At 49.8% G+C, this 15,269-nt stretch overlaps 1 protein-coding gene across 1 annotated transcript; it reads right to left on the reverse strand.

Moving 5' to 3' along the window:
• Positions 1 to 5,567: 5,567 nt before the first annotated feature.
• Positions 5,568 to 7,277, reverse strand: LOC105049386 (scopoletin glucosyltransferase-like). Its single transcript, XM_010929013.4, has one exon. The coding sequence runs from the start codon at positions 7,141 to 7,143 to the stop codon at positions 5,668 to 5,670; it is 1,476 nt and encodes a 491-aa protein (XP_010927315.1). The 5' UTR covers positions 7,144 to 7,277; the 3' UTR covers positions 5,568 to 5,667.
• Positions 7,278 to 15,269: the final 7,992 nt, after the last annotated feature.

Raw genomic sequence — 15,269 nt, forward strand, 5'->3', positions numbered from 1 at the left:
GATCCCACAGCCTGTATCCCTTAACTCCTCACGGATAGCCTAGAAATACCGTCTTGCGTGATCTGGCGTCTAGCTTGCTCCGCTCACCAGCTCTAATGTGCACATAGGCCGTGCACCCAAATACCCGTAGATGGCCCAGTCCAACTGTCCTCTCAGACCACACCTCCTCTGGAAGCCTGCCATCCAACCTAGTGTGAGGTGACCGATTGATCAAGTAACCCGCTGCGTCAACTGTGTCAACCCAAAATGCCTTTGGAAGCCCTGCCTGCAGCCTCATGCATCGTGCCTTTTCCAGAAGTATTCTGTTCATCCTCTCGGCCACCCCATTCTGCTGTGGAGTCTCCTTAACTGAGAAGTATCTTCTGATCCCACACTCCTCACAGTAATCCTGAAACTCTCTGCTGGTGTACTCCCTGCCATTGTCTGACCTCAGACACTTCACGCTCCTCCTCTGCTCCTTCTCCACCTCAGCTCTTCAGATTTTGAACTTGGTGAAGACCTCTGACTTCTCTCTCATGAAGTAAATCTAGAGTTTTCTTGAGAAATCATCAATCAGGGTCATGAAGTATCTGGCCCCATTCCTAGCTGAAACTGGGGCTGGTCCCCACACATCCGTGTGTACTAACTCTAGAGGGGCTGCACTGCGGGTTGTACTGATGTTGAACTGAACTCTCCTCTGCTTTCCCATCTGGCAAGGCTCACAGATCTCCCCTGTAGCACCATCCTCCAGATCAGAGATGAGTCCTCTCCTGCTCAACTCCCTCAGCCCCTTGTCACCCATGTGGCCTAGGCGGTAGTGCCACATCCTGTAAGCCCCCTGCTGGTCCTGTGCTGCAGCTGCTGCATCAGACTCTCCGGTCACCACAGATCCCTCCATGCGATAGAGGTTATTGTCCAACCTCCTGCCTCTCATCACTACCATAGCTTCATTTGAGATGTTCAGTACTCCGCTTCTAGCCCTACTGCTGAAGCTGTATCCACTGTGCTCCAAACAGCCTAGTGACACCAGATTCTTTTCCAGCTCCGGGACGTACTTTACATTTGTCAATGTCCTCACAATCCTATCAAACATCCTCACCCTGACTGTCCCTATCCCAGCCACCTTGCAAGGATGATTGTCGTCTAGAGTCACTGATCTCTCATCTGTCTTGATGTATGTCGCAAACCAAAACCTGTGTGGTGTGTAGTGATGTGAGCACACAGAGTCTAGTGTCCACTCCTCTGTGTAATGCCTGTGACCATCTGATACCACAAGTAGATCATCCTCCACCTGCTACCCAGCAACTGCACTCACTGATTCTGAGCCACTTCTTTCTCCCTTCTTGCTCTTCCATAGTGGACATTCTCGCTTGAAGTGCCCGAACTCGTTGCACTTGAAGCATTTTATCTCTTTCTTTCCCTTCCTGGACTTGGACAGCCCTCTAGACTTGCTTCTGCCTCTGCCTCTACCTGTCCTCTCCCCTACTGCCAAACCCTTCTGAGGAGCCCGATCTCTGGTCAACTTTTTTTCTTTGCTCATTAGACCTCAGTACCGAGACCATGTCCTCATATTCCAGAGTCTCCTTGCCGTAGAGCAGTGTAGTCACCAAAGAGTCATATGATCCTGGCAGTGAACACAAAAGCAACAGGGACTTGTCCTCCTCATCTAGCTTCACCCCGATATTCATCAACTCCGTGCACAACTGGTCGAACCTCTGAATGTGGCTAATCACATCAGATCCCTCCTGCATCCGAAGACTGTACAACCTCTTCTTCAGCATTAGCTTGTTGCACATATTCTTCCCCATATACATGATGTACAACTTCGACCAAAGGCCCTTCGGGGTCTTTTCTTCCAGCACCGAATACAACGCCGCATCCGCCAAACATCCTCTGATCACCGAGCATGCTTTCTTCTCCAACGATACCTACTATCTATCTGTCATTCCCTCAGGCTTCTCATCCAAAGCCTGATCCAGATCTGCTTGCACCAGAAGATCCTCCTCCCGGATTTTCCACATGAAAAAATTTTTTTTGCCATCAAACTTCTCGAAATCGACCTTCATATTGCTGTCCATGACTGGATCCAAGCCAAACAAGCAATATAAAATCAAGAAGTGTAGAATATACCTTGATGGTACCTTGCTGAAAATTTTCAGCACTTGGGATCTTCAACTTCTCGTGCTTGGAACCGCTTCCTCACCACCGTGGCTTTGATACCAACTATTGGAGCATGATCCCGGCTCCTCCCACGGACCTTGGGTGCAGCGAAACCAGTAACGAACAAATCTGGAGACTTCTGGACTCGATCGAAGGCCCTTGACGAAATCAGCCTGGTTGCTGTTTTCTTCGTCAGCCTTTCGTTCCAGATGAAGAACGCCTCTAAGATCACCTCTAAAAAATCCAAGATCTGGTACCCAATCAGATCAGGCCTGGATCGAGGTCTTCCAATTCATAGATCTTAAATTGGGGTGTTCTAGATAGGGAAGAAGGTAGGTAGAACCAGACCTTGCAGATCTGTCTTGCTGCAGCCTTTCCTGTAGATCTGTTGATGGAGATCTCACCCACGCCTCAAACGACCTCAGATCAACTCCAAATCTAAGAGGAACTTGTACCAACATCTTCTCAAGAGATTTCAGGTCCTGGACCTGATGTTTGGACGGCTGCAAAAGAGGGAGAGGCAAAAGTGTTGGCGGCACAAAGGGGGGAAGGGCTAGCGCCTCCCCTGCTTTTCTTGCCTTTTTGGGACCTGGCGGCAAAAAATCCTAGGGTTTCTTGCTCCTAGGGCGTGGAGAATAACTGGAGAGAGAGGGAGAAGAGAGAGAGAGATTTGAGAGAAAGAGTTTTCATATTCTTTGGCTTAATTAAATCTATATAATGCATGTATATATAAACACAGGGTCAAGTGACCCAAACCCAAAACTCCCTTGACCAACTCTATGAGAGATTAGGTTAACCCAAGCCCATGTACACCCATGACTCGACCTAATCTCACCTATCCTGGGCCCAGACCTGGCCCATAAAGAGTTGGTCTCTTGAGGCCCACATAACCTAGACCTCAAGAACCCGAAAGGTCCACAGCCTTTCAACCTAGGGCCCAACTAGTCCTAGAGTCTCCATGAAGCCCTCATGAATGATGGATCTTGACCTTAGCCTTGGTCCCCTAGGCCTTGGGCACACCACCTGGATCACAACAGATGAGTGGCTCACGCATGAGATTGATTAAAAATATTTTTTTTCGTGCACTGTTTGACCCATACATGAGCTAATCATCGCATGCAATGCATGCGTTGCATACATTCTGAACCGCATGCGGTGCACAAAAATTTTTTCTATCGCCTACAAATGAATTTACACCAACTTGAAACAAAAACTGAAACTGGCTGATGAATGTAGTTTGGACGATTTGAGTGGGTTGCATGCAAACCAAACCCGACGATGCTTGAATATATTGGCTAGTCTTATGAAGTGGCGTTCAGCATCAAGTGGTCAACCCAAACTTTAATTGAACTTATCTACAGCTAAAATTGAGTTTATTATCGAGCCAAGCTTCTACTTTATGTTGCTGCACTAGCATGTCCTATTTTAGCTTGTTTTCGAGTGGAGCCTCAGAATCGGGCTTCAGCTTATATCGTTTCCTAACGTAGGTCTAGGCCAAAATGCTCACGAATGACGTGAATTACTTGCACACGTGCACGTAGGTGTTGGACCACCAAACCATGTCCACAGTGAGTTAGACGTACGTTTGACCTGGTCCTCTTACATCTCCCGTTAATCTCCCCTCTCACTATTAACATATTGCAACACCAATTGCTGCCCCCATATCAAATGCGTAAATGGGAATGAGACCGAACATCCAAAAAAAGCATAAAATACTAGAACGGAATTTTCTGTGATACTTGAAAATAGACGGCTATCCAAATTATCTAAATATCTTTTAAATTTATATATATATTTTTAATTTTTTTTAATATACACGTTCACGAGGCAGTCATCTAAAAATGAATGATGCCCAACAATGCAATAGCATCCTGCGGTTTCTTTTAGAACTACAGAGAATCTGCGCAAAACATGAGATAGCCAAAATGCTAATAAGATCTAAATTTAAGGTGGAATTTGTATCAAACATGAGATAGCTGTGATTGAAGGAATAAAATTCTCTGCGGTACTCAAAAAGCATCATAGGGTACTGTGCATATTTTGAGATGTCCATCAAAAGATGGATGGTCATGTGATGTTTATCTAAACTATTCAAATATCTTTAGAATTTATCCATTTCTATTTTCTTAATATTTTAACATATACGCATCGTTTATCTTTTGATGGACATCTCTGAAGCATGCACAGTATCCTATAATAATTTTAAATATAGTAGAAGATCCATTTCTGTGGTTAAAAAGGAGTTTTATGATTTTGATCTACGTCTTCGTCTCACCATCTGCCATATATCGCGACCACAGTATATGGTGACCTACATCGTTTCCCTTCAACTAATATGGTGCTAGCCAAAAACCTGGTAGCCAACTTCCCTTTCCAAAATAGTTTACAAAAGCAAACTATGAACAATGAAAATACTTTACAAGATTGAGGTCGCCTGCTCACTCCTACCTAAGGCTGCAAACGGATCGGGTTGATCCGTGATCCAATCCGACCCGATCTGATTAGACCCGACTCGAATTCATTTAAAAGACCCATGGAGCCGGGTCGGGTTCAAAAATTGGACCCGTTCATCTTTCCGAGTCGGGTCTGAATTTTCTGAATTTGGATCCGACCCGATCCGTGGAGACTTTTGGATTAATTTGGATCTCAAGATATATGACCCGACCCGACCTGAACCGGATCCAAATATAAGATCCAAACTCAGTTAGAATGACTCATCCAAATAAGAATTTGGGCTTGGGCCAAAAGAGTGACTCACCTAAATTCTTTCTTAAATTTCTTACTAAAATCTTTAATACTGTCACACTATCACAAGATCATTAATGCATTGCACAAGAAATGTCATTCTTACAGCTAATCTCGAAATTTTTCTAAAAGCTCTTCCACAAACACAAAGTAAACTGGGGACATACCAACAGTTGTTCATAATTAAAATATCCAGTTACTTGTTTACTGTTGTACATTACTATTGCCTTAGGGATGGTATACAATATCCACTATCAATGGTGAAGTGAGAAGACGTGGGAAGAGAGGAGAGGAGAGAATATCTTTATGAAAAAGATAGATATGGCCATGCTATTTTACTGTCGATGTGACCTCTAATTTTGTTTTATGTAGATTTTTAAACCCATAACACGATCCGACTCGAATTAGACCTAAATCAGACCTGTATTTCATGGATTGAGACTGGGTTATATATGGACCCGACCCGACCCGAATGATCCAATGGGTCAATAAATTCGGTCATGGATCCGATCTGACCCGACCCGATTTTTTATTGGAATGGGTATAGGTCCAATATCAAGATCCGATCAAAAAATCAGATCGGATCGAGATCACTCAAGAGCCGATCCGATCCAACCCATTTGCAGGCCTACTCCTACCCACCCGATCGATTTATTGACCAAAAGATCTGAGCGACCAATATGTTGACAATCCAAGCAACCCGGCTCGCGTCCAATATTTCCTATTTAGAAAGGATAAACATAGCCAAGAACAATTCCCTCTCACTTGCCCCATAGACCCCATTTATTCTGTCCCAGCTCTCTTCCTCCTCTCAATCAACTCATCTATGAGCTTCCCCACGTCTGCATAAGACGATCCACCCTCCTCCACTGCCCTCCTTGCCATCTCCGCGAGCTCCCTCGCTCTCCTCCTCATCTCCTCCGCCTCTTCTCCTCCATCCATTACCCTCCCCACCGCCCTCCTTATCTCCTCCCCTGTCACCACCCTCCTTTCCGCACCCATACCTGCATGCTCCACCACCCCGACCCCAACTCCAACCTTCAACACGTCCACTATCAACCTCTCGTTAAAAAACTGCTCGGCGAACATCGGCCAAGTGATCATCGGCACCCCTGCACTCACACCCTCCAAGCAAGAATTCCAGCCACAGTGCGTCACGAACCCCCCCACAGCTTCATGATTCAATATAAGTATCTGCGGCGCCCATCCTCTTATTATCAGTCCCTTCCGCCTTCCCACAACTTCCTCCTCGAACCCTTCTGGCAGCCAGTCGGAGTCATTTCCACGAACAACTCTCACCGCCAAAATAAACGGTTTGTCGGAGGCCTCGAGACCGAAAGCAATCTCTCTGATTTGAGCTATGGGTAACTCGTACATGCTCCCGAAACAAACGTAGACCACCGAGCCCGGCTTCTTGGTGTTTAACCAGCTCAAACACTCGTTGCAATCGATGGAAGTCTCATCTCCCCTCCGAGATTTCTCCATCTCATTTCTGTTGCAGAGGGACACCGGGCCGACGTTCCACACCCTTCTACCCACCACCTTTCTGTAGTGTTCGGCGTAATCCGGCTCTAGCTCGTAGTAGCTATTGGCCACTACGCCATAGCTTCGCTCCTCGGAATTCTTGATCTGGTCGAGTAACACCATCAATCCGGGTATCTTGTCTGGGTCCCAGAATTGGGATCTCCGCATCTCGATCCGGTGGGGGAGGCCGGGAAGGACAAAGGACTGGGCGCTGCCGGCCGGCACGGACTCGAGGACTTTGAAGTGGTTCATGCAGTGGGAGGCGCAGCGGGAGAAGAGGTTGGTGCCGTGGAACACGAGGCGCGGCACGGCAAGCTCGGTGGCGATGTCTTGGGTCCAGGGAAGCAAGAAGTCGGTGACAACGGCGTCGGGGAGTAACTCTCTGAGGACTCGGGCGAACGGTTGACGGAGGAGCTCGATCATCGTGATGAATTTGAACCGCGTGTCGGGGTCGGTAAAAGGGATGCCGGTGACGTTCTCGCAGCCGACGGGGAGGCCGGCCTCTGCAGCGGGGAGGGGGAGGAGGGAGAGGGCGATGGGGTGGCGGAGGGAGCAGGAATCATTGGCTTGGTCGATGGAGGGCTGGATGGAGGAGGCGTTGCCCGTGGTGGTGAGGATGGTGGTTTTGACGCCGCGGGAGGCGAAGAGCTTGGCCAAGTCCACGGTGGGGATGATGTGGCCTGGGGCCAAGAAAGGGAAGAAGAGGATGTGGAGTTCTTGAGTGGTTGAGCCCATGGCAAACACTACTGAGGAAGGGGAGTTTTTCCCCCTTGTTTCAGAGATCAGGTTAAATGGGGAGAGTGTTCCAATAATGTCTAGTAGAATCAATGGAAGCGGTCTTTGGGTTGGAGTTTATGATGATTTGCAAACGATGACTTCCAGGTGCTCCTTCGTCATGGCTTACGGGAGTCTCATTCCTCTTCTTCTTTTCCTTCGTCATGGCTTACGGAAGGCTCATTCTTCTTCTTCTTTTCCTTCGTCATGGCTTACGGAAGGCTCATTCTTCTTCTTCTTCTTCTTCTTCTTTCCTCCTTTTTTTTTAATATTTTTTGATGGTACTATTGGAATATACCGACTGACCCCTGACACCGACTCATCCTCGAGGTGGTCTGACTGACGCCCGACTCTACCCACACGACAGACGGACGACTCCGACGATGACTACCGATAATATCCGGCCAGAAGTATGCCGGCCGAATAGGCCAATACTGTCTTCCACCGGCCAAAAGGCCGAATCCATATCACCGACTCTCTGTCGGGGGTGACAGTCGACGTCCGATTTCTACAAGCCACCAGATCGGCCGACCGTGCTCTCGAGTCACCACCCGACAGCCAAATCCCGACGTATAGTTGGCCAGCCCGTCCAAACACCGTACAACTGGCCTGGGCCGTTGTCTAGTCAGGATGGGTTGTACGACCGCCGTGGGGCGTTGTCCTGTCGAGGACATTGATTAATTCCAATGACCTGACAGTCTACGATGATTTAACAACCCCCGATGATTTGACAACTCCCCAGTTGTCCACACCATTAATGTCAGGAGCATACCGCATTCTACTAGAAAAAGAGGCTAAGGCAACAATTTTGATAAGCTCTCTGAAGCTCAAGCCCTCACCCTCTCTCGATCACTGAGCCCCCTGGTTCTTTCCACTGTTGCCCTAGTCTCCTCTCTGATTTGATCGTCGGAGGGTCCCTGCCGGAGCCACCTCCGGTCAGTGGGACTTTCCTTGCAGGTGCGCATCCCGGAACGATCAGGCGACGAGGGAATTGGTCGCAACAGATTTGGCGTGCCAGGTAGGGGGGTTACGAGCTCCGTAGAGCTTGAAAAATCTCTCGAGATGATAAGAATCAGGGCTCAGCGATCAAGAGCTATCGGATCGGCGAGGCACTCTTCCTATCGGAAAGAGGCCCCTCCTCCACCCTTCGTGGCGGAACCCAGCTCTCCGCATCCTGTGGTGACCACGGAGGCACAGATTGCGGTGATCATACGACAGATGACTGTTCTGATGGACGCGGTCAAAAACCTCCAACAACAACCAACCAAGTTGTCGCACCCACCGACGGAACAACCGGCGATGCACCCGATGCCATCCAGAAGCAGCTGCCGACGCCCGCGTCAACTTCCGTCTCCTCCTCAAGAGCAGCCGTCTCAGCACTGCCACCGAGAGGGGCGGGGGCGGCCACGACGTGATGTCCATCGGTCTCGACGTCCCTCTCCTTCCCAGCTGGAGCGAGCGAGGAAAAAGAAGCGGCCACGGACACCGTCTGCCTCCCTCTCAGAGTCGTCAGGAGGTTCGACCCCTAGGATTTTTCAATACCGATGGTTGGATGACTACGAATGTAGGTTTGAAGAAATCGACCGTCGGCTTGCCCAGCTCCAGGTGGACGGACAGAAGTCTTTGAACGATGTCGACTTTTAGACCATCCAACCTCTCTCTCGATTCATCCTCGACGAATCAATCCCTAGTCGGTTCAAGATGCCCCATGTGGAGCCTTACGACGGCTTCACCGATCCAGTTGACCATCTGGAAAGCTACAAGGCTCTCATGACAATTCAAGGGGCAACCAATGCCCTTCTCTGCATCGGCTTTCCCGTCACACTTTGCAAAGCTACTAGGGCTTGGTACTCCGGCCTCCACTCAGGAAGGTTCCACTCATTCAGGCAGCTCGAGCATTCTTTCGTGGCCCATTTCAGCACTAGCCGAAAATCGCCACGAACTTCAGACAGTCTTTTCTTTCTTAAGCAGGGAGAAAATGAGACGCTACTACACTTTGTGACCTGATTCAATGCGGCCACACTTGAGGTTCGGGATCTCAATGAAGACATGGCTATCTCGGCCATGAAGAGGGGGCTAAGGGGGTCCCGATTCACATACTCCGTGGACAAAACCCTCCTCGGGACATATGCCGAGTTGTTGGAGCGCGCGTACAAATATATGCATGCAGACGAAGGAGCTTCCGATCGGCATCTGACCGAGACTAAGGGCCAGAAGGAGAAGCAAAAGAAAAGTCGGGCTCATGTTGAACACAGCGGGCCCCCAACCGACAAACAGGTCTCGCCCCGACGATAGAGCCTGAGATCGCCCCGATGGTGGAGTCCGAGACCGATGCATCGTAGGTACGACTCCTACACCCCTCTTTCTGCTCTCCGTGTGCAGATCCTGATGAAGATCGAAAGAGTGAAATATCTGCGACGGCCTCCACCTCTGAAGGCAAAGGGCCTCAATCGGAGGAAATACTGCCGATTCCATCGGGGCCACAGTCACAACATTGAGCAATGCATCCAACTCAAGGACGAGATAGAGGCCCTCATACGACGAGGATATCTTGAAAAGTTTCGAAGGAACCCACCGACTCGATCCATCCTCGACCAACGACCCCAACCGACTAAAGAAGCAGCGAACAATCAGCCTACTGCCGGGGTCATCAACATGATCTCCAAACAACTGGACCGAGGGACGACTGCTGAAGGAGAGTTGATGAAGAAATTACGCCAAGATGATGTAACCATTTTTACGGATGGAGATGCTCGGAGAATCCAAACTCTCCATGATGACGCTGTTGTTGTCTTGACAACAATAGCGAATTATGATGTAAAAAGGATTCTTGTTGATAATGAAAGTTCGACTAACATTTTGTTCTACTCAACTTTCTCCCGAACGTGACTGTCGACCAACCGACTCAAAAGAGTCTCTACGTCCCTGGTAGGTTTCGTAGGAGATGCCATCGCAGTGGAAGAAAAAATTGCTCTTCCTGTGACAGCTGGAACCGAACCACGACAAAGCACCATCCACTTAACTTTCACGATCGTCCAAGTACCTTCGGCCTACAACGCCATACTTGGAAGACCCGGACTAAATGCTCTCAGAACGATAGTCTTGACATACCACCTGCTGGTCCGATTTCCGACTAAAAATGGAGCTGGAAAAATACGAGGGGATCAACAGCTCGCTCGACGATGCTTTCAAATCTCAACTCAAAATAATAAATCGAAGAATTCCCTATCGATCGACAAGTTGGACCAACAGAAAGAGGAAGAACGGAGTGAACCGACTGAACAGTTGATCTCCATCCCGATGGTAAAAAATTTTGAATAGATGATCTGGATCGGATCGTAATTGTCCGACCCGGAGCGACAGCAGCTGGTAGAGCTGTTGAAAGCCAACACCGATGTATTCGCTTGGTCAGCAGCGGATATGTCCGACATCCCTTTGGAAATAATAACTCACCGACTCAACATCACCCCTAGCATGAGGTCGATGAGACAGAAGAAACGATCTTTTGCCTCCGAAAGACAGAAGGCCATCGATGAGGAAGTGGACAAGCTACTCAAGGCGGGCTTCATCAGAGAAACCACATATCCCGACTGGCTCGTCAATGTTGTCATGGTGAAGAAAGCCAACGAAAAGTGGAGGATCTGCATCGACTACACCGACCTGAATCGAGCCTGTCCAAAGGACATCTTTTCACTGTCGAAAATTGACCAACTGATGGATGCGATGTCCGATCATCGATTGCTCAGCTTCATGGACACCTTTGTCGGATATAACCAGATTCGGATGGTGCCCGAGGATGAAGAGCATACGGCCTTCGTGACCGCCAAGGGTCTTTACTGCTACAGAGTGATGCCCTTCGGTCTGAAGAATACCGGAGCCACCTACCAGCGACTCGTCAATAAGGTCTTCAAAGATCAAATCGGGCACAACATGGAGGTGTATATGGATGACATGCTGGTGAAGAGCGCACAGGCTTCGAATCATATCCAAGACCTGAAAAAAAATTTTCGCACGCTTCGGAGACATCGGATGAAGCTGAATCCGACTAAGTGCGCCTTTGGGGTGACTTCGGAGAAGTTCCTCGGATTTCTCATTTCTCAATGTGGAATTGAATCCAACCCCGAGAAGATAAAAGCGATCATCGACATGCGGCATCCGATTATTAAAAAGGAGGTATAGCAGCTCAACGGAAGGATCATCGCACTCAGCCGATTCATTTCTAGATCGGTTGAGAGATGCCTCCTGTTCTTCAAAATCTTGAGGCAGACAAGAGACTTCTCTTGGCCGAGTGAGCGCCGGCAAGCCTTCGAAGATTTGAAGAAATATCTGACTTCTCCATCCCTGCTTGTAAAGCCAGAGGTCGGAGAAACATTGTACCTCTACTTGGCTACTTCCTCAGAGGCAGTTAGCTCGGGCTCATCCAGGAGAACGAGAGCTGAATTCACCAACCCATATATTATACTAGCAAAGTGCTCCACGAAGCTGAAACTCGATATTCAAGAGTGGAGAAAATGATATTTGCCTTAGTCATATCAGCGCAACGACTCCGTCCGTATTTTCAAGCGCATGCCATCGTGGTCCTCATCGACCAACCCCTGAGGGCGATCCTGCATCATCCCGACACATCAGGATGACTGGCGAAATAGACGGTGAAGCTGAGCAAGTTCGACGTCCAGTACCGACCGCGACCTGCTTTGAAAGTCCAGGTTCTGGCCGACTTCATTGCGGAATGCCCGACAACCGATCAAGTGGCAGAAGATGGGAGCTCCAAAGAAGTTGCGACCTCTGAATATGACCCCGGGGCAACCTGGGTGTTACACATAGACGGAGCTTCCAATGCTCAAGGGAGTGGGGTCGGGTTCCTGCTCACTAACTAGGAGGGAGTGGTTACCGAGTATGCCCTCCGATTCAACTTCAAAGCCTTTAATAATCAAGCCGAGTATGAAGCGCTCCTCGCTGGCTTGAGAGTGGTAAAGGAGCTCGGGATCGACAGCCTCATAGTCTTCTCCGACTCCCAACTGATTGTAGGGCAAGTCAGGGGTGAATTCGAAGCGCGGGATCCGACCATGGCAAAATATCTTCAGAATGTGAAAGATCTTATGGCACACCTCAAATATTTCGCGATCTTCCACATCCCCAGAACGAAGAACACTCGGGCCGATGCACTCTCCAGGCTTGCAACATCCGCCTACGACGCTTTGGGCCGAATATCCGTAGAGAGTCTTGAGCAATCGAGCATCGACGAGGCTGAGGAGGTGCTGCAATTGATGATCGAGCCAAGCTAGATGGATCCGATCGTTCAGTACCTGACCGATGGAACCAGCCCTGAAGATCCCGCGGAAGCCAAGCGACTTCGGTGGACGGCCTCCCAATATGTAATGATGGACGGGCGACTCTACAAGAGGTCGTTCTCCCTTCCATTGTTAAGGTGCCTGGGACCGATGGATGCGGACTACACACTCAGGGAGGTGCACGAAGGGATCTACAGAAGTCACCTGGGGGGCAAATCCCTGGCCTACAAAGTCCTACGTCAAGGTTACTTCTGGCCCACCATGAAGAAAGATGCGGCTGATTTGGTTCGGAGGTGTGAGCCATGTCAAAAGTATGCCAACATACAACACCGGTCCGCTAACCAGCTGACTCCCATTATCGTCCCGTGGCCCTTCGCCCAATGGGGAATCGACATACTCGGCCCCTTCCCTCCGGCATCTGGCCAAAGAAAGTTCATAGTCGTCGCAATCGACTACTTCACCAAGTGGGTGGAGGTCGAACTCCTAACGCAAATCACCGAGCGCAAGATGGAAGACTTCATCCAGAAATCCATCATCTCTAGATTCGGACTGCCACACACTATCATTACGGACAATGGGCGACAATTCGACAACCAAGACTTCAAAGAGTTCTGTGCGAGATTTCATATCACGCACAGGCTGACCTCGGTCGGGCATCCACAGTCCAATGGGGAAGTCGAAGCAACCAACCGGACTATTCTACATGGATTGAAGACTCGACTGAACGAAGCCAGAGGCCTTTGGGTTGAGGAATTGCACTCCATCCTGTGGGCATACTGAACGACACCTCGTGTTCCGACCGAAGAATCTCCTTTCAACTTGGCCTATGGGATGGAGGCAATGATCCCACTTGAGATCGGGCTACCATCGACTAGAGTTGAGCAGTACCGTGAACCAGACAACTCCGAGTGTCGGAGAGCTGACTTGGACCTCTTACTTGAGCTTCGACACGAGGCTCAACTCCGCATGGCTTCCTATCGACAAAGAGTGGCCCGATACTACAATACCAAAGTTAAGCCAAAGTTTTTTAGACCTGAGGACCTGATTTTAAGGAAGGCGGAAGTCTCGAAGCCTCGAGATCAAGAAAAACTGTTTTCGAATTGGGAAGGACCATACAAGATAGCAGACACTTACAGGTCGGGCGCCTACCGACTTGAGACTCTGGAAGGGATGGCCATTCTTCGGACTTGGAATGCCGACAATCTGAAATTGTACCATCAGTAAATTCTGTATGTCCTTGTTCGGAATACAACTCAATTTCAAAACCCCAGAGTTTACAAAGTTCGGCTCTCTGCTACGGGTCGGCCCTCGCCAGAAGTACGAGCTTCGACGCCCCGACTTGGGCCCAATGTTCCGGTTGGGGACCTACGGCCCGATCGCCGACGACAATGAACTCTTGCGAGTACCATTTTGTCTATAACGGGAGGCCAGTGCTGGCGATGAAACCTCTCTAAGTTGAAGCTACTCCCCTTCCGCAGTCGACTCTCGATCAACGCGGCTGACTAACTTACCGACTTGGCTTCGGCTAAGAAAGGCAAAATGCCAGGACGACCGACGTCGCACTCGCGACATACCGACTTGGTCACGATCGGTCGAAGGATATTCGGCTTGCCACCGTTTATCATACATCGTGACGTATACGCCCGACTAAGATCCGGACAATGGATATTCGACTTGTCATCGTTATCCTAACTAAATACGTCGGAACACTACTCGACCATCGAATTCTACGGAGTGATCGTGTCAACGAGCTACGTCCGAAGGTCGGTCAGCACCCGACTCGACGTGCATGCCCGACCCAGGTCTGGGCGATGAACGCTTGACCTACACTCTCGACCATTGAGCCCGACGCAACTTGTACGACAGTCAGACGATCGGAGCTTGCTCTGCCCTTATCGTGGCGCACGCTACTGACTATCTTGATTAACTACACAGGATCCTACCGAACGTCCTAACGAGGTATGTCGGACCTATGACTCGTACATCGGGGGTGTCTCGGCAAAACATACATTTCGAGTCACATGCAGAAGAAAATTAAAGATTTTAAATTTCATTTAAGTGGAAGTTGAACTTACAAAATTGGGCCAAAGCCCGATTACAAGCATCAGAAAAGAAACAAAAGCAAAAACAGCAGATTCTTCGACTACTCGTCGGAATCGACTTCATAGACCGAGAAAGGTTCGGGAGCAACCGGTGTGCTAGCTCGGGTCAGAGTGGGATTGGAGGTCGGAGACACCTCACCTTCGGTAGCTTGTTCCGTCGGCCCGGGGATGGTCTCCTCCGCAGCAGTCTGATCTCCCGATGTTGGGTCAGCCAGCTCCTCTGCAGCTTGGCCCTCCGATCCCGGAGGAATGACGCTGCTCAGATCAAGCCCCAGGTACAGACCCTGGATTGCATCCCGGACGTCCTCGTACCCCACTCCATAGGAGGCGAAGCCACTCTCGAGAAGCTCCTCCCGATACTCGTCGGAGCCACGGAAGTCCTCCACTGCCTGGCTCAGCGCCTCCTTGGCCGACTCCACCTCCGCCTTCGCTATGTCAGTGTCGGCTTGCGCGGTGGACAGGTTCTCCTCGGCCTTGGCCAGATTCTCCAGGCTAACCCGGAGTTGCTCGTGCTCGACCTCGAGCTCACCGATGCAACCGTCCCGCTCACGCCGCAGTCGATGAGCGGTACGAGTCTTGCGCTTGACCTGCTCACGGGCCGACTGAAGTTCGGCCTCCGAGACGGCCAAGCCGTCGGTGAGTCGGGATATCTCCTCCTCGAGTCTGGCCTCACGATCGGCCGATTGCTTCAGCT

Source organism: Elaeis guineensis, chromosome 2, assembly GCF_000442705.2.
Source record: "Elaeis guineensis isolate ETL-2024a chromosome 2, EG11, whole genome shotgun sequence".
Lineage (NCBI taxonomy): Eukaryota > Viridiplantae > Streptophyta > Magnoliopsida > Arecales > Arecaceae > Elaeis > Elaeis guineensis.